General features: G+C 42.0%; 1 protein-coding gene across 7 annotated transcripts in view; it reads right to left on the reverse strand.

The window, feature by feature from the left end:
* Positions 1-13,901: 13,901 nt before the first annotated feature.
* MAGI2 (membrane associated guanylate kinase, WW and PDZ domain containing 2) overlaps positions 13,902-24,732 on the reverse strand; it is a 1,196,373-nt gene continuing 1,185,542 nt past the window's right edge. For all 7 annotated transcript variants that reach the window (XM_084630708.1, XM_084630707.1, XM_084630706.1 and 4 more), the window contains one exon: positions 13,902-16,200. In XM_084630708.1, the coding sequence (XP_084486834.1) occupies positions 15,398-16,200 (803 nt within the window). In that variant the 3' untranslated portion in view covers positions 13,902-15,397. The remainder of the gene's footprint in view (positions 16,201-24,732) is intronic.

Consider the following 24,732-nt stretch of genomic DNA (forward strand, 5'->3'; position numbering starts at 1 on the left):
GTTGCAGGGAGGGAGAGGAAAGGGGGGAGCAACAGAGGAACTGTGCTTGCTCCATGGCTCACAAGAGGGGAGGGGAGCCACTCCCATCCGATGAGAATGGTGCCCATTCCTGGCGAGAGAGCGCTGCCTGATTTTTTCAGCAGCCCTGATTGGCGGATTGTCTCCAGGAGGTGGGGCAGTGGATAAAACAGCCAATCAGCTGGAACTTTCCCCAGCCAAGGCTGAAATTCTCAAGAGGGTGAGAGTTTGGCCCCAGTTGAACACAAATGACTCATGAAGAAATCATGAGAGTTGGCAACCCTGAAGCCGTTAGATCCTTTGATCAAAATTTCTATGATGTTCCAAGATTAAAGGTATTTAGACCTCAAGGTGAGAGCAGACAGAGGTTTGCATTTGAAGTGATTTATTAACCTTCTGTAATGTAGGTCAGGCTAGTTTCCGAATATTGTTAGAGTCCTTAATAGCTGCCTCCCTTAGTATTATGAAGCAATCATCAACTAAACATTAGTTAAATTCAAAGTCTTTGTTCTTCTATGGAAGGAATATTCAAAGTGGATACAAATTCTGTGCTAGTACTCAGGATTAAGGTATAAAACCTCACCTTTAAATTACAATTCTCAAAAAAAATCCCTACTCTTTAAGAAGAAAATTACCTCTGGTTTTTATCAAATTGCACAGCATCCTTTATGATCTTGCATATGCCCCCCCATCCCCAGCAGTAGCAGTCAACATAAAGCCCAGCCAGTTCTCCTAACCTACAGTGACTATTCATTACCTTACTTGGTAACAGTAACAGTTTGTGAGACAATAGCTGAAAATATTAGTGCTCAAATCAGTCTGAAAATATAAATTGCAGCCGATTATGCAAGTGGAGCATGTACTATACAGTCCACCTATGTGTGGTGAATGGGGACTACTCTCAGCGTCATCAGCAGTTCAATCCCTTCTGCCATCTTTTGGTTGAGGAAAATAAATCCTCTTTTAACCCCACTAAGGACACTCAGCATGTCATGAAATATTATTATTATTTTATTATATTGTTCTGAGAATGGATATATTGCAATGTGATAACAGTTGTCACCAATGTTCCTCCTAATTGTTCTTTGTACTGAGCAGGCTATGAATTCCACTGACCATTACTTTTTTGTCCTTGGGCAATCAATCTTACCTGTGTGTGTTGGGGGTGTGTGTGTGAGGGGATTGTGTATATGGGGCAAGGTTGTAAACCCCCCCCCACAGACCAGTGGCGTGTGTGTGTGTGTGTGTGTGTGAGGGGTTGTGTGGAGGATGAAGGATGTTGGGGTGGGGTAGCAAGGGGTGTGTGTGTGTGTGTAGAGGGCGTGTATGGAGTGAGGAGTGGGGAGGGAGTAAGGAGCATTTAGGGGTATATGTTCGTGCGGGGGTGAGTAGGGATGTGTGTGTGGAGGGGCTGGTGTGGGTTGGGGGTATAGGGTGTGTGTATGTGTCAAGTAAGAGGTGTGTGGGAGGGTACTGGTCAGAGGTGTGAAGGGTGTGTGTGTGTGGTGGGGAGGTCAGGGACGTGCAGGGGGAGGCATGCTGCTCCAGGGTTGCTCCTCACTAGTCTCAGACACTAGTCCCTGTAGACCCTGTCCCTGCCATTTGCAGAATGAGGAGCCTGGCCAGGATTCTGTGCAGGGATGGGGGTGGGTGTCAGATCACACCTCTGCCAGGCTGCTGAAGGGGCCATGGCTGCAGCTCCCCCCTGCGTTGCCTCTCAGCAGCAGCAATCCCCATGTCCTTTGAAAGCAATTGTCGGGGGTGGGCTGTTGGTGCTTTGGCCCCATCAGGCTGCAACTCTGCAGCTTCCACTGACCCAGCCAACACTGCAGTGTCCAGCCGGGCCCCTCCCCTGAGCTCCTGCACATGGGGCTGTCAAGGTTCCTCCCCCACTCTGAACTCTAGGGTACAGATGTGGGGACCTGCATGAAAAACCTCCTAAGCTTATCTTTACCAGCTTAGGTCAAAACTTCCCCAAGGTACAAAATATTCCACCCGTTGTCCTTGGACTGGCCGCTACCACCACCAAACTAATACTGGTTACTGGGGAAGAGCTGTTTGGACGCGTCCTTCCCCCAAAAATACTTCTCAAAACCCTGCACCCCACTTCCTGGACAAGGTTTGGTAAAAAGCCTCACCAATTTGCCTAGGTGACTACAGCCCCAGACCCTTGGATCTTAAGAACAATGAACAATCCTCCCAACACTTGCACCCCCCCTTTCCTGGGAAATGTTGGATAAAAAGCCTCACCAATTTGCATAGGTGACCACAGACCCAAACCCTTGGATCTGAGAACAATGAAAAAGCATTCAGTTTTTTACAAGAAGACTTTTAATAAAAAATAGAAGTAAATAGAAATAAAGAAATCCCCCCTGTAAAATCAGGATGGTAGATATCTTACAGGGTAATTAGATTCAAAAACATAGAGAACCCCTCTAGGCAAAACCTTAAGTTACAAAAAAGATACACAGATAGAAATAATTATTCTATTCAGCACAATTCTTTTCTCAGCCATTTAAAGAAATCATAATCTAACACATACCTAGCTAGATTACTTACTAAAAGTTCTAAGACTCCATTCCTGGTCTATCACCTGCCAAGACCCAGCATACAGACAGACACACAGACCCTTTGTTTCTCTCCCTCCTCCCAGCTTTTGAAAGTATCTTGTCTCCTCATTGGTCATTTTGGTCAGGTGCCAGCGAGGTTACCTTTAGCTTCTTAACCCTTTACAGGTGAGAGGAGCTTTCCCCTGGCCAGGAGGGATTTCAAAGGGGTTTACCCTTCCCTTTATATTTATGACAGGGGCGACCCAGAGCCACCACCTCCTCATGCTGACCCCAGCGTGGGAATCATTTCCACCCGCCGCAGCGAGGAGATGGGGTCACACGTGCCCTGTCATAGGATGGGGCGAGCAGAGCAGGGTTTTAAGTGGCCCAGGGCTGCAGAGAGGATATTTGAGCAGCATAGTTTCTGACCTGCGTATTATATAGACGATTGCAGCGCAGCCATTTACAAGGAACACTGGCTGTCACCTATGTTTGTGACCCTAACAGGCCTTTTTGAACTCATAACATCAAGGCACTAGAGAGATTCAGCTGTGGTGTAGCTATCCAGGCATTGCTCTTGCTTGCCAGAAGAGGTTTAAAGAATTCCTCATTGTTTTTATGAAGGGTTTTATATTTAATTAGTTACTTGTGTTCCCTTCTGAATGGAGAATGTCTTTGTGATGTGCCAAAGCATATTGTTAACCCATGACAAATGCGATCATATATTAGTATTCATGGTAGACAACCAATCAGATTTCCATCTGGCAGTATTTCAGGCTTGATTCTGCTCATATAGAAGTCGGTGACAAAACACCTGTTGACTTTAGTGGGGGCAGAACTGGCCTGTTTGTGCCGATTGTCATGGTTTCTTACACTTGTGCAGCAGTTTATCTATTGGTTCTGTCAATGCTGGCTGGGTGTATATAGATCCTCTTCTTCATGTCTTGGGAAGGCCAGCCAAGCGCCTTCTTATTACCCCTATGTGTAACTCTGATGCCAGGTGGGCAGTGGAGTATAAGTGCAGTTGCACCTACATCTCCCAGGGAGTAAAGGAGACCCCCTCAGCTGGTGTTCCCCATAATCTCTGGGACGTGAATGGAAAGGTCACTGCCCCTACTTCCTTGAGAAACTTGGACTTAGTTTTTAAAATAATCGGAATAATCTTTTTAGAAAAGCTTTTCTAAATAAAATAATGATGCTAATAAAAAATGACACAAATATTTAGAACCTGCAGCATTCACTAAAAAATGAAGGAAATTAACAGCCCAAAAGCTTTGAAGTGATTAAAGTTGGCAAGATACTCCATCTATTAAAGCCAGAGAGCAAGTGCTTGGGCTCATGGGATCCACACAAAAAATAATGTAAGGAAAAAAATCTGTAATGATTCAGGGCCAGGATATTTTTTCTAAGAGAGGCCACATGTGGTCTGGTAGAAATAAACATTTTATAACATACCCATAGTGGCAAACTGCTGAAATGTTGTCAGGAGTCCATTTTAACACACATCACAGTGAAAAGCAGAGGTGCCTGAAGAGGGGAAGAACATAGGTACATATTATGCAAATATAATATTCTGAGGACATAGAGTATTTTCCAATACAGTATATAAATATATGGCACCATCACAAACTATCTGTCAGCATATTAGTACCTATTTGCTGCTTTGGTGCATTGTGACATATTTGTGCTCCTAAAGTTCACATTCTTCTTCAAGTAACGTTCCTATGGGTGTGCCAGTTGCCCACGCTCCTTCGATCGGAAATTTTCAGCGGCAGTGCATATTCCGTCCACACATATGCCACAGCTATCTTTGTGCCCCATACCAACAGTATACAGGGCTGTGATGCATGAAGCAACCTCAGTTCCATGTCAACTGCCTATGACCTGAGATGGAGCAGTCAGTGGTGCCAGCTTATTTAGCCAGCTACCAGTTTCTCTGTTTACTTATTCTTTAGTTTACCTGGTCCTAACAGACTAGTTTAACTGTTTTTTATTTTTAATAGTTTAGTTTTATTCTGTGTGTGTGTGTGTTGGGAGGCTTTGCCTCCCACACCCCCTTTTTCAGGGGACCTCTTTTTCCCTGAAGGAGCTTTTTTTCCTTGTGATATGCTTAAATACTCAGGATTTACGTGTTGCTTTACTTGCTGGGATTCCACCGCAGTTAGTGACAGCCGTTCACAGTGTATCCACTGTCCGGGAGATACTCATGTGCCATCCAAGTCCAAGATTTGCACAGGACTCAAGAGCTGTTCTAGGAGAGAGAGAGAGGTAAAGCTTTGTCTCCTAATGTTGGAGCATTCTCTCTGACCTGCATCAGATTCACACCTTGAGACCCTTCCGTGCAGATGTCTTCAAGTGACCACAGTATCTCCTTGACTTCTGCAACTCAATTACCTTCTAGATCATCGTGAGAGAGATCTGTGAGTGATACACCCAATCTTTTGCAAAAGGAGTCCTAAATCTCCTCTGAATTAACTTGGCCACAAGAAACATGCCATACTGGAGCCCTCATGCCCATGAAGGGTGCTGCTGAAGGCCCAAGTGGTCTCACTATAAAGGTTTCAGAGTAGCAGTTGTGTTAGTCTGTATTCGCAAAAAGAAAAGGAGGACTTGTGGCACCTTAAAGACTAACAAATTTATTTGAGCATAAGCTTTCATGAGCTACAGCTCACTTCCACACAAACTTCCTCGTGGCTGGACTTTACAAAAACTAGACAAGCCATTTACAATACACACTTTGCTTCTCTACAAAAGAAAAAGGACACTAAACTATCTAAAGTACTACATGCCACAAGGGGCCACAACAGTGGTTCCCTTAATCCACCCAGCAATATTGTTAATTTATCGAATTATACTCTTAGCCCAGCAGAAGAATCTGTCCTATCTCAGGGCCTCTCCTTCTGCCCCTTCACCCCTATGAACAAGATACAGTTCTATGGTGACCTAGAATCCTATTTTCGACGTCTCCGACTGAAGGAATATTTCCAACACACCTCTGAACAACATACTAAGAGACCTTCCTACCAAGACTACAAAAAGAAGCATTCTGGTTGGACCCTCCTGAAGGTCGAAACAACAGACTGCACTTCTACATAGAGTGCTTCTGCCGACATGCATGGGCTGAAATTGTGGAAAAGCAGCATCACTTGCCCCATAACCTCAGCCGTGCAGAACACAATGCCATCCACAGTCTCAGAAACAACTCTGACATCATAATCAATAAGGCTGACAAAGGAGGTGCTGTCGTCACCATGAATAGGTCAGAATATGAACAAGAGGCTGCTAGGCAGCTCTCCAACACCACTTTCTACAAACCATTAGGAATGCATCCGATGAAGTGAGCTGTAGCTCACGAAAGCTTATGCTCAAATAAATTTATTAGTCTCTCAGGTGCCACAAGTACTCCTTTTCTTTTCACTATAAAGGGTATATCTGCATCGAAACCCATAAGTACAGCCAAACCCTCTACTACCCATTGCTCAGTAGCAAAGCATTCCTCGGTACCATCTGAGGATTATCGAGGTGTTAAGGACTCCAGAGATGCTGAAAATACTACTGACATTGACCTTCAGAGATATCTACGGTAGCCAGATCTACCAGTCAGTCTGTACCAATGCACTCTGCACTGTCCTCAGTACCCCAGGCTCCTACTGCTCAGACTCATCAGGCTTCTATGCAGGTCCACTCAGTCCTGCAGGAATACAAATGATCCAAAGACCTGCTTGTCTATGGTGATGAACCTGAATCTCCTTTACTGAGTGTGAGAAGATTCTCAGTACCACATCACTTGCTTGTAGCAAATGGTTTCCCGTTACCCACAGGACATATCAGACAATCTTCTACTCGACCTTTGGTTGCCTCTCCTGTAGTCTATAGAAACTACAGCTCTTTGGAGTCCAACATTTCTAGTCAAGGTTGTTTTGATCAACCTTGCCCTGAGTGCCCTGGAGCTTTCTCTTCAAGGGACATTTTGGGTATGCTTACAAGCCTGCAGGAGCCAGCCTCTCAGCCTGGGTTGGGTTAGTGGCGCTCATGCTGAAGCACTAGAGAGTGCTTTGAAGTTGCAGCTTAGCCTGGAGCTTGGGATGAAGCTGGCAGCTTGGGATGAAGCCCACCCCCCTCTCTAGGGTTCATCTAGAGGTTCAGTGCCTAATCTTTGGTTGTGGAAACAGTGAACAAACACAATAGGCAACATCATTCAAAAACTGCCCCACACGATAAGGACCAGAATGTGTAGACCTCTTCAGCTGCATCTGTCATTCTGCAATTCAGAATTGCTAGTTACCATGCACTTCTTGCTATAACAAATTTAACTCTTTTGTTGAACATCAGCCCCAGAAGCAGAGGGAACAGACTCAGGCCATCATTGTTGAAGATTAGCTCTTGGCGAGAACAGCAGTGCAAGTTTTCCTTGGCACAACTGGCAGGGCAAATCGTTCCATTTCTATGTCTTTTGTAATGCACAGAGCCTCTTGGTTTCAGTACTTGGGAATCCCAAGAGAGGTTCAGGGCATGGTCAAGGACCTTTCATTTGATGGACTCAAGCTGTTTAGTAAGTCCACAGATGAGTCCTAGCACTCTCTTAAAAATTTAAGGACAACCCTTCACTCACCTGGAATGTATACATCTGCAAACAAGAGGAGATTTAGTAGATCACAGATGACACAAAGACCTCCCCATCTCAATTATTTACATACTACAGATCATTGGACCCTCGTAAAAAGAAAAGCAGGGTGCAAAAGTGGAAAACTTCAGCTGCTCCACCTGTGTCAATGCAACTGTCCTCATCAGCTCAGTGTTCATTTTGATATTTTGGTTGGAGATCCCATGAACATGCCCACCTTTTGGATTTCAACCTGCATTATCCTGCCCACAGCTTTCCATCTTTTGGAGATCATCTCTCCCATTTTCATACCTTATGGGAGCAGATTACTTCTGACAAGGGGTTCTGGACGTTATAACATTGTGCTACTCCATCCATTTCCATTCCATGCACTTCTCCCATGTTCCTGTCCTGTCCCTTTTCAGGGACACACCTCACAAACCTCTGCTGAGGAAAGAAGCTCTGTCCCTTCTCTAAATAGAAGCTATGGAACCAGGTCCCCCCATGAAAGAGGGAAAGGGTTCCCAAAAAGAAGCATGGATGGAGACCCAGCCCTAGATCTCAGGATGCTGAATACATTTGTCAGAAGTTCAGGATGATAACATTTGAAGCTATTATACCATGTCTAGATCCGAAGGATTGGTTTGCAACCCTTGATGTATTCTCACAAGTTGTTTCTTGATGATTTGTCATTGGTCAAGTCCACTTTCAATACAAATGTTTCTCTTCAGCTTTCTACTGCACCCATGGTGTTTCCAAAGGTTCTGGCAGTAGTTGCTGCCCAGTTTTGTCTTCCCCTACCTCAATAATTGGCTACTGAAGGGATGTTTTTACATTGAGGTCCAAGTTGCCATCAAGAGAGCTACAACCCTATTCAGCTTGCTAGGACTTCAGCTCAACACCAAGAGGTCCTTTCTCTCTTATCTGGTCAGCAAATAGAGTTATTAGGGGCCATCCCAGATGCTACAACAGCTAGAGCTTACCTAGCAGAAGACCATTTTCTTACTCTGACAAATTCGATTACTTAAGTCCAAATTACTTAAATCCAAACCACTGCCAGGTTTTTTATTGTTTTCTTTAAAGATAAAGTATCCCTCTGACCACATTTCCAGTTCTTACCCAAAGGCACCTCAGATTTTCGTATTTCAGACTAGTCATCATCCTCTTTTTCACTGTAAATCTCATTGATCTAAGGGGGATGCTGTCCTTCACACCTTGGACATTAGGAGAGCCTTCACTTTCTATTTGGACAGACCTAGACCCTTGAAGGCTTCTCCTCAATGAGTGGTTCCCTTTGTGGACAGAGTTAAATTCACACGTGTGCCCATCCAGAGACTTTCCAAATGGGTTTCCAGTTGTACCCTCTCCTGCTATGAAGCTGCTGATGTCCCATGAAATGCAAAAGTTAATAGATTATTCCACCAGCTCTCAGTCCACCACTGTTGCCCTACTGATGGGCACCTATATCACAGAAATCTGCAACACCCTCACATTGGCTTCCAGCCACACATTCTCAAGACACTATGCTTTGGTGCATGCATCCCGAGTGAATGCTGCATTTGGGTCTGCTGTTCTGCAGTCAGTTTCAGATCCTACTCTGAAGCCCCCTCCTCCTGTGAAGAATACTGATTGGGAGTCCCCTGGAGAACCCACAGGGATATTACTTGAAAAAGAAGGAGAGGTTACTTACCTTGTACAGTAACTGGAGCTCTTTGAGATGTTTGTTCTTATGGGATCTCCAGCAGCACCTGCCACTCCTCGGCCCCCGCCTGCTGCTTCAGAGGCTCATCTGCGTGGTGTAGAAGGAACCAAGGGTGCTTTGTCTGTTGAAGCCCTATATACTCTCAGTAAGGGCACGAGGATAGCTAGGGCGCATGTGTGGACCAAAACAGGGGCTGCTGAAAATCTCTGATTGGAGGCACAAGGGCACATGCAGACCTGAAGTGGCGTACCCAGAGGAGTCGAGCATCTCAAAGAACTCCAATTACTGTACAAGGTAAGTAACCCCTCTTCCCCCCCGCCTCTTCCAATTCAAAGCATTGCACATTCAGATCTGACTGACCTTTCAGGAAACTGGAGCAGGCACCATGATGCCAGTGAATCGTGGCTATGGTTCCTAGAAAGAAGTGATAATAAACTATCAGGAGTTATGACCATTCTAAAAGCCTGACCCTGCAAGCCTTCCATGCATAGAATTCCCAATGGAATCCATGGGACTTCTGTGCTTGGAGTGGTTGTGGGAGCAGACCACAGGAAAAATCCTTGACCTGTGCTACTGTTTGACATCAGTCCAGCATCTGGAGTGCAGTCCAAACCTTGGGAGTAGCAATTAATTGTCCAGCTGGCTCACTGTATTTAGCTCATTGTACAGAGTAGAGGGCAATGGGGCAGAGAAGATAGGTGGCCACAGCCGCAGATGAGGCAGTCCTAAATACGGAATGGCAACTTCTTAGCGGGAGCTATGGCTTGCGCTCAGGATTGAAAACCACAAAATTATGAGTTCTGATCCTGACACTGCCACAGACGCACTCTGGCCCTTTGCAACTTTAACCTCCCAGCCTCAGTTTCCCCATCTGTAAAATGGGGATCATAATACCAGCTTAACTCAGCAGAGTCTTGTTGGAGTTTATTGCGTTGAAGATTAAAAGTTCTATAAGCACAATATGGTGTTACTGGTAGCATGAAGAACTATTATATTGGTTGCTACTTCCAACTGAAATGTAACCTGGAAAGGGCTAGCTGTGAAGACAAAGGTCTCAACCTTCAAAGACTTGGTCTCAACCTTCATAAAATATATAGTACATGATGCTTATTAAAACAAATGTAGATGCAGTACTTAATGATACTACTCAGGGGACTGGATCAAATTCCAATCTCCTGCACTGATGTAAATCCAGAATAATTACTCACTTCCAGGAAGTCCTTGGTAATAGTGCATTTACTTCGGCAAACTAGCACTACTTGTGTGGTGATGATAGTTCTGTGTAAGTACTATAGTCCTACCTATGGTATGTATAGCAGGGAACAATGGACAAAAAAGCATGGCTGCCGAATACATAACTACAGGAGCATCACCTTCTCAGCTGGTGCATGACAATGGAAGAGCCAGTAGGTCTCACAAAACTGACCAAGTCAGAAGAACACTTCTAAGTAAAACATGAATAAATGAGCCAGACACAAGAGTATTGGTATACAAAAAAAAAACCCTGGACTCTATAGCTGTGTTAATGATAAAGGTAACTGAGCATTTAATCTCAGCCCTGTGAATACATAATGGTTCCATTATTGAGAAGTCAAATAATGCTACTAGGGTGTGAGTACTTGGGGCAGCTTCCGATGCAAAGTTCTTAACTTTCACAGTGGAATGGAGACGATGAAACCAGACTGAATGGGCTTCAGGCTGGAGCTGAAAGAGAGGAACTCAGGACAATGGTGTAGATGGCACATTCAATTGGTTTAGTGGTGAATGCGAGAAGAGAAAAGGGGCCATGGTTAGACCTATGTATTATGAGCTGGGTAGTTGGTGTCAGGCCAGTTCCCATTGGACAAATATTTACATTGCCCAATCATTTCTACAGTCAGCACTAAAGGGACTCGCACCTCTACAGGTGGCCCCTCCTGTTCAGGATTGAAATGGGGTGGACATTGTGGGGAAACCTGCAGTGCCTTTGCCCATACGTATTTGTCCTGTAAGTAACAGAGACTGTCAGTCTCCCTGGCCATCTGTTGAGCACCATTCACAAGCACTAAAAGAAAAGACATCAGCTGAAAAGACTGTGCAGCTTGAGGGATTTTTCTGGGTTTCTATCAAGCTTGTTTGAATGTAAATGCCTCTGGCCAACACTTTGTTTCCTTATTTGTCCGTGTGACACCCAACCTGTAATGCCCCATCCAGGGCATGCCCAGCAAGAGCCCAGGCTCTAATTTCCATTGTCCCTGTCAGATCTGTATTGGTGTGGAACCAGGCAGAGAAATGGTGCATGACTGGTGAGCAGATGCAGCTGTTACCTTACCAAGCCCAGCTGATCTGTATAAAACGTCTGCCTGTCTGCAGCTCATTACATCAGACCTTGAACACCACAAACACTCTGAGCGCTGTATAAACAATAGTTAAACCTGCTCCTAGGTCATTTCTCCTTAATAACATAGTTAGCATTTTAATAAGACTTCCTCTGTCCATCCAAATATCAGCCATTGATCAAGTGAAGAGACAAACAGAATATGCCTCATGCTGCTAAGCTCCTCACAGCAATGTTACAGTTGTAGGGAGAAAGTGCTAATTTGGCCAAAATCCTCCCCCCAAATCTGTTTTTCCTGATCACATGCATGCCACATGGCTATAACAATAGGCTCTGCTGTGAAGGACCTGTTTCTCAGTGTACAGCCAATTATGTTACATGCTGCAATTTTGGAAAATCCGTGTAACTATTCAATCTCCCGTGTTACTAGATTGGTATCAAACGATGCGTAAGCAAAAACAACACTAAGGGCAATATGCTTCTGAGTGATAACATGATGATGTAGGTGGTATTATAAGAGGAGTCCAAAAACCAGGTGAATTCTAATTTCTCTGGAAGTAAAACAACCCCTTGGGAAACGTATCTTGCTGTGTATCATTGCTAACAGAAAATGCAATGAGTATGTAAAAGTGAGGGAAACACTCAGTCCTGTAAATTTAGAATCTGTTACAAACTGCTTTGAAGTCAATGGAAGAATTCTCATTGACTTCAGTAGGATTTGAATCACACCCTTATTCACCAATCTAGACATGGGAATGATAGAGAGTTCCACTTACATCCAGAGTTCTAAAGCCATGGTGTATTTGTTTTGCTAGGTATTGTAACAGTAACAAACAACAAAGTTATTAGTACAACTGGTGGGAAATTTTCATGTGGAAAATTTTCCTTTTGACAAATGAGGTTTAATTGAAAAGATTTTTTTTCCAGGCAAACTGTAATTTAAATGAAAAATTCTGATTTTTCCTTCCGGAAATTTCAGAACAAAACAGTTTTGTTTAATTTTGAATGGCCATTTGAAACAAACAAAATTTTTGTTTTGCTTCAACTTAAAATTCTGATTTTTTTTAAACCCCCCCCCTGAAAAAAATCAAGTTTTCATTTTTGGTTTCTGTATTCCCCTCCTTTATTAGACCTCCCCCTTCTTCCCCCCGACCCCTCCATGGAACAGGTAAGAAAAACTTTTAAAATGTGGGGAACGTGGAAAAAAAGCCCACTTGTTCTCATTTGTTTGCTTGTTTTCCAGTTAGACAAAGTTGGGAAACAGTTGCTAAACAGTGACCTCTGTCTTTTACCAATGGAAAAAAGGGTCCAAAGGCAAGAAGGGGAGGGGAGTTCTGCCCCTGCCAAAAATCCAAATACTGAAAATGGAAAACTGAAATTTTCCAGATTCCAAACATCTACATGAAACAACATTTTAAGATAAAATGGAACAAAAATTGTCATTTTGTTTCAAAATGTCGTATCTGTAGGAATCAACTCAGTTTCCCCATCAACTCTAGTTATTAGTGTCCATGATTCTAAAGTGTCACGAGTTAGCAAATTACATAATACTCCTGGCCGAATCTTGTGCCCACGGAATTTAACAGGAGTTTTTCCATTCAGCTCAATAGGAGCAGGAGAAGGCCCCCATAACGTACATTCTTGTGTCCTAAATCCATTCAATACAACAAAATTACTCTCTGACGTTTCTTGATATATTCTGATAGACTGTTTCTATCAGGTAACTTGGTACTTAAATCATGCCCCACAATCCACTCTGGAGAGCAAACCTTTAGAATGCTCAGACTGCCAAATTCCAATTGTTCACACTAGATAAGCACAAACGATGACTTCCAGTGCTGTGGGGCTGACCATCTCTGTATCTCATGATTGGGGGGGAAGGGGAAGGGAGAGTTCAGGTGTTTTTTTTTAAGGGGGAGGGGCGTTTGCTGAGCTTTTGCTGTTTCTAAATATAGACATACGAAATACATTTTCTTTCTGGTATCTGTACTGGCTGCCTGCATTTTAATTCAGAAATTGTATTCTTCCTCTGAATCAGAAATCAACATGGCAATATCTTTTGCATAATGAAACTGTGTGTTATTTCCAGTCCAGTGCATGCAAACATTTATTTCTTGGTAGCCCACTTAAAAACCACTCAAAATTAATGCACAATATGTACAGCTGAAAAAAGATTTTTTGGATATATATATTTTATTTGACAGTGGTTTAGATTATCATACAGTAAACAAGATTTCTGTAAAAGTTAATTTATCCATAGTGGTGCATTTCATAAAAATAGTTGCTCACTTACAGCCTTTCTGTGACTATTAATACATGGAATTATATTTATAGAGATCGAGCTGTACAGGGTAAATTCACAGCTAACACTACACAGAAATATTATTTGGAATGGGGTTTAGATGATGTGCTGTCTTCACAGGTTATTGATTACAGCCGCATAAAGCAATTTACTGCACAAGGAGTAGCTGTGAACTGTGCAAATTAGAGTTTATGCAAGCATAATCTCAATTGTTTTTCATGTTTTATGATTTGTTTCTTTACACATAGAAAATAAGATATGGGGCGTGGATCTACACTATGAAAGCATTGTCCAAAATCCAATTCAATAAATTAATGGCAAATTATATTGGATTTCTAGTTCAGGGGATAAAGATTTTCTTTTAATTAAATAAAAATTGTCAACAGCTACATGGATTTGTGCTTTTTAAAATATGATAAATGGAGTTTTTCTTAAAAAAAAAAGTTTTAAAAGCTGCAAAATCCTTTGTTTGAGACTTTTAAAATAATCTGATAGGAAGAAACATGCCTACACACTTCTAAGGGGAGAATGAGAGCAATGTTTGAGAAATATATTATGTGCTGACCTGTTTGGATAATGATGATCTCAATATGACTCTTGAGCCGAGCACATGAATATTGGAGTTTGCTAGCGTACTGATGTCTATTTCTGCAAATAGCATCAATTTTTTTTAAACAGCGTGTGTATTATTATCCAGAGCTTTTTGGCAAAACAAGAAACCTACTGGTGACAGAATGGTGACCCATGGAATTCGGAATCCTTCCCCAGAAAGGTGGACTTGAGACAGAGAAACAAGTAAAATGGAAATAAAAGAGAGAGAAAATGTCTCTGATGAAAATATAATGAACTAAGAACTTTTATCTTGGAAACAAGTCTCATTTGTGTTAGTGTGTGCAGTAAAAGCATCTGATCTGCCAAAACTTAAAGATGCCTTAACTAAAGTCTGTATAGATATACAAAATATAGCACTGTTGATAAGCAAAATTGTTGTTTTCTGTGGGAAAGAAAGGCCTTTCATTAAGGAAACTGCAGCTTTTTTTCTTTTAAGAATCATCCTGTCATTATAAAGGTCTTGTAACTGTAAGTCTCAGTTTTGAGCTTGACCAACTGAGGTTTCTGTGCTACTTGTAATATTAGGGGAACCTGTGGTAAATCGTTTTTGAGGATAATTTGCAACTACAACTGCACCCTAACTCCTTTCCAATGTACAGAAATATGATTTGTTCACAAAATGGCAGTAGAAATGCTATCACACCAACAAATCCATTAGATTCCCCAACTCATCCAACTCAACACATGAAGTGAACTATGCTGCTGGGGATCATGTGGACTATTCCAAATTGTTAACAGTGGAGACGTGTCCTGGGCGTATAGTTTCAAAGAAACCCTTCAACCCTTGTCTAGATATGTTGAGAACAATATATTTACAACATCTTAGCTCAGTTAAAATATTCTTTCTCAGTTTCAGCTTGCTTCGTGCAGTGTTATTTAAGGCGATGTTCCAGTCTGTGATTGCTCTAACTTGCTCCAGTTCCTTGATATAAAGTTTGAACTAAATCCAAGTCCTTCATGCAGTGGAATAAAAATACTAAAGCTACACTGCACTGTCCTTCTCTGACACATTGTCCTTTATTTTGTTTTGGTTTCTTCCATAGCTGCCAAAGTCCCTAAAATGGAACTGGGGACTTCAGGGTCAGTTTTAAATCTCCATGTTGACTATATGCTGCTTGAATTTATTAGACAGTGTGCATATTGTCATGGAATTACACATTAATGTTTCCATTCTTCAGTGTTTTCTGTATATGTGTGATAGTTAAAATAAATTAAAATAAATCAATGTGAGACAGAAGCTAAGAAGTATGTTCTGCATCAGTGTGAAACAGTTAGAGGGCAACAGTTCACTTATTTATCTGCTCATGGCAGAAGTGCCAGACTTCAGTACACTAGGTAGCTTATCCGAGCCAGGAATTTTCCATGGGCCTGGTGAGACTGTTGCCTTCCGAACTGTATTGTTGATGCTACGTGTGTTAATGGAATGGAGATGTCCCTTCCTGGGAAACTCACTGGGTTTCCCATCAGGGTCCCTCTTGTTCTGGTCCATATCACTTCCATGTGAGCTACAGCTATTGCTACTGTACGTCTTTGTAGCACCAACTAAATCAAGCTTGACATGTTCAGAAGCTGCAGCTGATTTCTTCTCAGAGGTATTTCCAGATCTGTGATCTTCTTTCACACTGAGAGATCCATCTTTCTTGCCTTCTGGCTTCTTGGATCTCCCAAGATATTCATCGTTGATTCTGGCACATACATGCTCTCTTGCTCCAGACTCCATTGTAACACTCTGTCCCACTGCCTTACTTTCAGAGGTGGGCCTGCCGCCACTAGTGGTCTTTTTTTTGCCTTCTGAGTATCCTTTCCTAGAAGCCTCTTCATGCTTTGTCCTGTCTACCTTTTTCGGACTTGCTGACCTTTCTCTTTGCTCTCCTAACCTTTTCTTTTTGTGGCCATTTGATGAAAGCTCCTTTGGTTTTCTTACATCATGTTCCCTCTTGATATCCCATCTTGGTTCTGGGTTTATCTGGTGAGAAGGGTCAGAAAGTGGGGCTAGATGTGATGAAGATAATGGTGAGATTATGTCATCGAGGGAAATAGCTATTTCCGGCAGACCTGGGGAGGTGGCAGAGAGAGAACTCCAGGAGTTTGGTTCGTCTGTTATAACAACAAAGAGAAGGGAGTTAAGGAATTATTCATATAACTTGGACCTTATATTTCAAACATCAGTTACAATACCCAAAACCCATACTGGACCTAAACCCTGCAGTCCTTAGTTGGGTAAAACTCCCATTGAAATCAATGGATGTGGGAGGTAGAAATGCCATCAACAGATTTGCCTGAGTAAGAACTAGGGTGACCAGATGTCCCAATTTTATAGGGACAATCCCGATTTTTGGGTCTTTTCTCACATAGGCACCTATTACCCCCCAACCTCCTGTCCCAATTTTTGACACTTGCTATCTGGTCAGCCTACTAAGAACTGTGGGAATTGGTGCTGAAAATACGAAGTCCGTTGATATAGGTTTAACTTTTCTTCGCGTATATTAAAAGTATAATAATACTGACATATGCTGGTGAAATCAAAATGCATTTTTGTGCCATTATAGTGGATTTCTTAGTTAGCCATATAATTTCTCTCTCAAAGGACAAATGAAGAGGCCTTTCTGCTATCTATTATACACGTCCCTACAAGCATACAACAATCAGCAGAAATTTGTGGTCCAAACCACGTCATCCATCAAATCCAGTTTTTTCTAAACAACTATATTATTGCAATGTTTAGGGCCCTATTATTCTGAAAGCATATCTACAGTGTTCTGCCTTATGTAAAGACATGCAGGCTCTGAAAAGTCTTGGCTATCACCCTTGACTTTGTCTCAGTTACTCTGCTTCAATAGAATTTGGTTAGATTCTGTAGATCCCATTTTCTTAAGATAGATGGTGCTTAGGATATGCTGAGCCATAAAGAAAGCCAGAGGCATCATGTTCTTCTCTGTTTCGGAAATACTTTGGTCCAATCCTGTAAGCCTCTACTCTCATGAGTTGCCCCACTAAGCTCTTTGGAACAACTCACATGAATAGGATGGTGCAGGATATGGCCCTTCCCATGTGATTCAGAAGAGCTGAAAGTTGAGTTAGTTAGACTTCAGCACCTACATCCCAAACCACTGGCAAAATATAAAGTGTCTTATCTTGGTCAGGCCAGTGTTTCTTTCTCTTTGAGTGAGTGATCAACATTTCTTTTGATTCATCTTAAGGCAGGCAGCCAGTCTGAGACTCATCGGAGCTGCTTGGTAGCCTGGCTCCCACCACTTCCACTGTGAGGCCAGAGAAGTCTCTGACCTTGGTTAATGTGGTCCCATAATTGTCACCATTTCAGTAAGATCAAAATGCTGCCATAGATGAAAAAAATCCATGCAATGATGGGACCCAGTGAGAGGAGACAGCATGTTTATTAAGGAGAAAATGTTATCTGCTGACTGAGGATTAAGCCTGGCCTTCAGAAAGGTAGCACTTACAGATCTGAACCATTCTAAAAATCTACACCATTTCTTTTTCCTAACTAACATTATGGCCAGTTTCAAATCATCATGAGGATGCACATTACTGTGAAGAGTGAAATGTGCTTTATGCTCCAGTCTGGGATGGAGAGCATACATTGGGATGGAGACCATAAGTTTAACTGAAGCAGCCTGCTTAATTATTTATTTCTTTTGTAGATAAAAACAGAAGAGACAATATAGAGGTGGGTGATGTGGTGAGAGCAGCGTGGCCAGCTGAGGAGATATTTATTTTCCCATCTGGTGCCAGTCATGTGCTTTTGTACCATGATCATCTCTGGGGGAAAATAGCATTTGAAAGGTCAAAAGTGAAATCTGGGTAAGGCAAATACACTTGGGTTTGGATTCTAACTGGGTTCAGGGTCTCCACTGAATTTTAAAACCCCTCACACAAATATATGGAGGGCTCAACTTTTCAGGCCTCTCAGCTCTCATGAATTTGCCTATGAAAAGCTAGTGCTGTACTGTCACAGTGGCCTCTTCCAGACATCTATGAGTTAATTTGTTGTTTAATGCTGCTCTATACCTCTCAGTAGAGTTAATGGGAGTCACGTTGGTGAACAAGGAGCAGGGCATCACCGCTTGACTCTTTTAAAAAAAAAAGCTGCAGCCTATTAGTTCGTGTTATACCTAAATCGGGAACGAAATTTCAGTTAAGTTCAAGTAATTTTTTGAACTATTTTAGTGCAAAAACTATGGCTCAAAATGGTAACCCCCTGATTTCCCCCCCTCCTGCTTACACCATAGATCTATCTGAACCAACGTTTTTCTCCCAAGGAATTAGTGGGGAAAAAACTTTTCAAGTAAAGATCCTGTGTGGCAAGTTCACATCAAAATTAGAAAGCTCTGGAAAAAAGTCAAATTTTGCCCTCTTTTAATATCCATGCAACACCATGGAAGTCAGCTGTGGGGCAGAATGTAAAAAGGAAACAGAGAAACAAGTATAATTGTGTGCTTGCCAACTGTAAGGCATATCCACGCTGCCCCCCAAATTGACGGCATTGTTGAACTTCACTGACTGGTAGCAGAGCGCATTGGGGTATTCTGAAATCCCTAATCTCACGTGACAGTAAACCACGTCCTTGGGGATGATCACTTCCAGAGCAGTAAAAATAGGAAGGGCCAGTGGCAATATGATTGAATGGAATGATCTAGTAGCCACAGTACAAGACTGTGTCAGCCCCCTGCGAATCACCTGTCCCTTATGAGGACTGAGCCAGTTCGCTACCTGCCAAAAACAGGGTGGATGGGCTAATCACTAGTCCCCCATGATACAGCGCAGTGGCCACAGGCCTATCGCCTGTTCCAAAACACCCAGAGGGAAAGGGATCAAGGGGCGAGTGGGCCTGCTCGGTAGCACTCTGAAAATAGAGTGGACTCAGTGTTGGGGGCGGGGGCCATAATTAGTCTCTGGGCTGTTCCCCAAGAAGATTTTCAACCAGTTAGGAATTCTTCAGAGAGAGCCCCAAAACACACCCTGCTGCTCCCGGTCATTCCCCAAGATCTCTTACCCAGACATGTCAGACCCATGTAAAGGGTTGAATGTAGTTCAGTTTGAGTTTTGGGTGAGGCATTGGTATCTGGTATATGCATGGATTTCTTATTCCTCTGAGCCCGTTCATCCATTCTTAGTCGTTACCCAAATCAGACTCTGGCCAGGGATATCGTCAGTCACGCTCCTAACGCTTGCTAAAAATGCCGTAGGCTCTTTAATGACCCCAAATGGGCAGGACCTCAGTTTTCTCTCTTTGTAAAGGCTGCAGTTGCAGCAGTACATTGCTCCCAACACCATGCTTGGCAATGTATCAAATACTGACGTAGAGAAGGGCTGCCTCCTGTTGGGCGACCAGATATCACGATATTTAGGTTTGTCCCGTGTCCCGACTGATGTACCATCGGGATGCCATTTGTCCCGATATTTTGCTTTGGGAGCACTCTGGCTTTTTTTTTTTTTTTTTTTGCTTGGGGCAGCAAAAAACCTAGAGCCGGCCCTGGTGGTGGGGGTAGGGTGGGGTTTGAGCCTGTGGCTGCCCCCCCTCCCAATGTGTCCTGATATTTTGTTCTTGTCATCTGGTCACCCTCGCCTCCTGAAACATCAATAGCGCTAGAAAGTCTCCGCTCCAATCCCTGGCTTTGCTCAGCTGATGAGAGCGGCTGGTGTGCGGCAGGGCAGGCACGGTTAACTAAATTACATGCTGAAGTAACTTTTGCTTGCAAGACTCATGTTAAGACTGAAACCTTGACTTTTCTCTCTTTAGCTCACATGGGATTTTTGCAGACAGGTAAAGATTTTGTACAGTCAATAACCAAAATGGAAGCTTACACTGAAGTTTAATTTCCTTATCCATGATTGCACCATGGAAGACTAGTGGAAATGTTATGCCTAGAGTGACAGATTTTATAACTTGCCAATTTCTTCAATAGTTTGGATCCACCACAGCTAAAAGTGAATACAGACGAATTATATGAACAATTACATGAGCTGCCAAGTTAGAATGTATAACATCCTGGTATTTCCCATTTCCTGGGCTAAGAAGTACTACTGGCAGGCAGGCCTCAATGGACATTTTGCCTGTGTAAGAACTGCATGATTGGGCCCTTTGCTTGACATTTATTTATATTGTTTTTTTCACAATGGAATGTGTGCATCCATTTTTGAAGACAACCACTATAAGAGGAATTTGAAATGCTCTAAGGAAATAATTTCCAGTATGACTACATCACAAAAGATCCCTATACAGAGTAAAGCCCCCGGTTTATATTTTGGGGAAATGTATTATGTTTGAGGAAGAACATGAGAACAATAACTTTCTGTATCTCTAAACATCGTCAGTTTGAGACAGAACCTGTCCCCCCCTTTTCTTTTTTAAATGAGAAGCAATTATGCAGAAAAAGCACCCTTCAGTCTCTGTAAATGTTAATGTCTGCAAACCATTATTGTTGCAACATGGAACTGACTAACAAAGAGCACAATGATGCAGTGGTAGTTAAATCTGGCTCTCCCCTAGTGTTACAATGTTATGGGAAAATATCAAAATTCTAGGGTAGACCAAAGGGCAGCAATGTAAAGTAATTTGCCGCTCAAAAAAAAAACCTTTTAACAGCTGTGTGCAAACATAATGGTTTGTTTGAGCTTGTTCAACTGTCATTAAGATGATTGCTTTTCCATAACAAACATAAATATGAAAAAAATGCAAAATTTTATGCTTTTGAGCTACCAAATTAATTATTTTACCCTCTCTCTTTTCGTTCTCTCCACCCCCATCTCCTTTCTGAGAGCTGGTTAGAGTCTAGAGGAATTTGGTAATGTGTCTGAAGCATCAAGTCTTTGCTTTAACTTCAAGACATTTTACAGACACAAACAAAGCCTGTGGTGGTAATAATAAATATAGCCTATTCTTTAGCACCTTTCATTACAAAGGATCTGAAAGCATATTACAAACGTTTCAAACTATACACAAAGGTATACTTTCATTCCCCTTCCACACTCCACTGAAATGCAGCCACATCTGTGGTAGAAAATGGTGGCTGTTTAACAATGCATGAAATACACTACTGCACAAGTTTATGAAAAGAACAAAAGAATACCATATTCAGTTGAAACTACAGGCGGTGGTTGGGGTGGGGATTTAGGCAGGATTATAACTACCCATATTACAATGTGACTAGAATATGAAGGCTGTCACTCTTACTATGGCCAGGAAAGAAAGGAATTGCCATGAGATTTTTTTAACACTGTGACAAAAAGGAGGAAATGAGTTCAGCGGGACTTTCCAACGGTACAAAGGATAGTCAGTGTCCAACTCCCATTGAAGGTTAATGGTGCCTCTCTCATCTGTGTTTTGAAAAACCTCCTTTGAACTAATACTGTAAATAGAGTAGATGAACTGGGAATGTCAAGAGTTACTGCACTTGCATCCCAGTTGGTATGATTAGCAGGTGCTTTTTGGTGAAGTACCAGTCTTCACCACCTCCACCATGGGAGCAGAGGTCCTTTCATATGCAGGAACTGAGCATGTCTAACTAGCAACATTCACTTATGTAACAAATTGCAGTCACGTGAACATAGGAGTAGAGTGGTGACTGAGTCCCAGATCCTCAAAGGCATTTAGGTGCCTAACTCCCATTGAAATCAAAGGACAGTTTACGTCTAAGGGTGAAACATATAATAGACAGACAGTCGTTTTGGAGAACAGTGACTTGGGAGAAGTAGCAGGAAGGAAAATTTCTGGCTGAAGATGTTTTGATGACATTTTGGCAGTGGAGTCAAACTTATGAAGTGTTTGCGTTGCTGCTTTTGTCACCATAACCTCTGTTCAGGAGGGTAAATACATGTTAATGTAATAGACTGGCAATCCAATATTGTGTGTGTGTGTTCCTCTCCTAATTTAGGTCTAATCCCACACCTGGAGCCCATTCTTTTCTGACCACTCTGTAATCATGACAACAATTAGAGGTTGGGACTGCAATTTTCCAGCTGAAGGAAAAGATGGTACCTTCTACAGAACGGTGCCCTTGCATAATTTTCTGGGGGCACTGGCTTAGTACTAAATCAGAGAGAAGAGTGTCATCTATGGATTAACCAATATCACTTTCCTAACACCTCAGGTTTTCATGAGAAGTTGCCTAGCCAAGTTCTGATTAGCTCTAAACTTGCTCAGTTTATAATCTCTGCCAAGCTTGCAGCCCAGGATATATAAGGCTACAGACATACTGTCACATATGCGCACTTGGTCTCAACTGGTTTAAATAATGACTCAATGGTTTACCAACAACCAGTTGAATTTAACTTTAACGTGCTAGTGTTAAGTCCTTTTAATGTTCAATAATAGCACTAATAATAATAATAAAAGCCTGCCTGATGAAATATAAAAAATAATTATTTGCATTTTATTACAGAAGTAAAATAAAATCGCAGTGCCTCTAATAGCCAAATTTCATGACTAATTAATAGTATTTGTAAGCTTTGGGTAGTTTCAGAAATAGGAACTAAACAATTCCCAAAATGTCTTTGCATCTGTTTTTACATCTCGGTGACATAGTGCTAGTGAATCAAAGAACTGGTTGATAAAATCAAAATGTGGTACATTATAGTTTACTCTCTTACATCTGAAATTACATATTGCCACAAGGTGACAAACTTAATTCTTACAGATGCAGCTAATAAAGAAAATAGGGAAGCCTTATCCCTGGTGTGTATCTCAATAGAAGTCAGTGGAATTACATCTGGCATGAATCTGGCCCTTTATTCTTATATCTTGGAAAGCCTGTTATGTTCTTGATGGCTTTGGTTTCCTGCAGCTTGCGTTTCATGTTCTTTGGGGTCGATCTTTCAACTCACTTTAATACTTTGTCTTGGAATTTCCACAGCTACTGAAATAATCACTTTTTTTTAGTTACTGAAGTAAATGACTCAGAGGTTCCCCACTTTGATTTTTGGATGGTTTGGGAAGCCTTTGGTAGTTTCTGTTAAATTTTAAAACCAATGTGAATATCATATTATAGTCAATCCCCTCCTTTCACCTTCCTGTACACTTCCAAAGTGAGTGTGTTTCAGTGGGATTCAGCATAACCTTCCCCCCAAAATTACACCTTTTTAACAGAAGGGTGAGGGCAAGGCAGTCTACCCCTTTAGAAAAGTCCCAAACATCAATAATACTGGAAATAGTTAAAGGATCCAGCCATTTACCCCTGCCATATAATCTTCTGTTGTTTGCTGTGGTGTTGAGTTCACACATGCTGCAGGAGACCGCTTAAAATGAAGTGGCCGATTAAGGTTTAGTAGGCAGTAGGGTGTGTTACAAATTGTTGTAATGAGCCATAAAACAAATGTCGCTGTTAAGTCCATGGTTTTTAGTGTCCACAGAGTTATGAATTTAAGTTTCCAGGCTTCTCTTTTGAAGGCGTGGCGGTTTCCTTTGAGGCTGAGGACTGAGAGGTCAGATATGGCGTGCTAACGTTGTGAAAAGTGTTCCCTCACACTGATAGGGTGTTTGTTTTTTAGCCTTTTTTTCTCTGAGAGTTCATTTGCAAGTGTAGTGATTGTCCGATTTCATCCATAGGTAGTGTTGGGTCATTGAATGCACTGGACGAGGTACACTGCATGTTCTGATGGGCCTCTGTAGGACCCGAGGAACTTGAAAAGGGTGTTGTGTGGTGTGAGCATTGTATCAGTGGAGATATATCTGCGGGTTTTACATCTGTTGTGCTGGGAGGATCTAGTGACACTTTGCTTTGGTATATTTGCTCCTTTATATATTCTCTACTCTTACACCATCATCTCACCCAGTTTATAGTACCCACTCAACCTTAACTTTGCCCTCTTGCTTTAGTCTGTATACGTAAATATGATACTGGATGCATGCTTTGCCATTGGTAGTAAAGATTATGAGAGGAATGTAGTCCCAAGCCACATTCAGTTTTGTCAGAGCACAATAGGTCTGATGTTATGAAGTGCTGTTGGATAGAAGAATGTTTTTATGAGCAGAAATAAAATAATTGGTCTCTCTGGTGTTATGAAGTGTGTGGCAAATATCATGGTGCAAGCTTGTCTAATTTTATAGACCTTATCAGTGATCATTCTAATAACTATCCTTTTTTGTATTGATTAATGGTGCAGTATTCTTGTATATTGTAAATAGATCCCTTAAATAGGCATAAGATTTTTATATTCTCCTAGTAATTTTGACTTGTGCATATATTATTGCATATTTTCAGGGGCAATGCTAAGCCTAGATGGAAAGTGTAAGCCAAGTAGGATGATGGCAAGAGAGGAAGGATTATATGACAATGGGGATGTGGCTGGATCTCTTTATTTCTCATTTACAGATTTGGTAGTGTTTGGAATGTTTATTGCCTGTAATTTTTTGGTGGTGATTAAGAATTCAATCTTAATTCTTTTGAACAAATGATTTCGGGGGAATTCTCTTTGTTTTAATAAGTGACAAAGATCTGAATTGGGTTTGGTGGATAATTTCTGTATGAGGCTCCTTAAAGCAGGGCTCACTCCTGCAGGTATCAGCAAATCTGTAAGAGGCATGTGAGTGTGGTGTTATACCTGGGTGGGAAAAGGGGATTGATAAAGGAGACTTATCTGCATTGAAAGCTTGGAGCACTTAGTTTGTCG

Source organism: Lepidochelys olivacea (genome assembly GCF_965140295.1).
Source record: "Lepidochelys olivacea isolate rLepOli2 genome assembly, chromosome: 1".
Classification (NCBI taxonomy): Eukaryota; Metazoa; Chordata; order Testudines; family Cheloniidae; genus Lepidochelys; species Lepidochelys olivacea.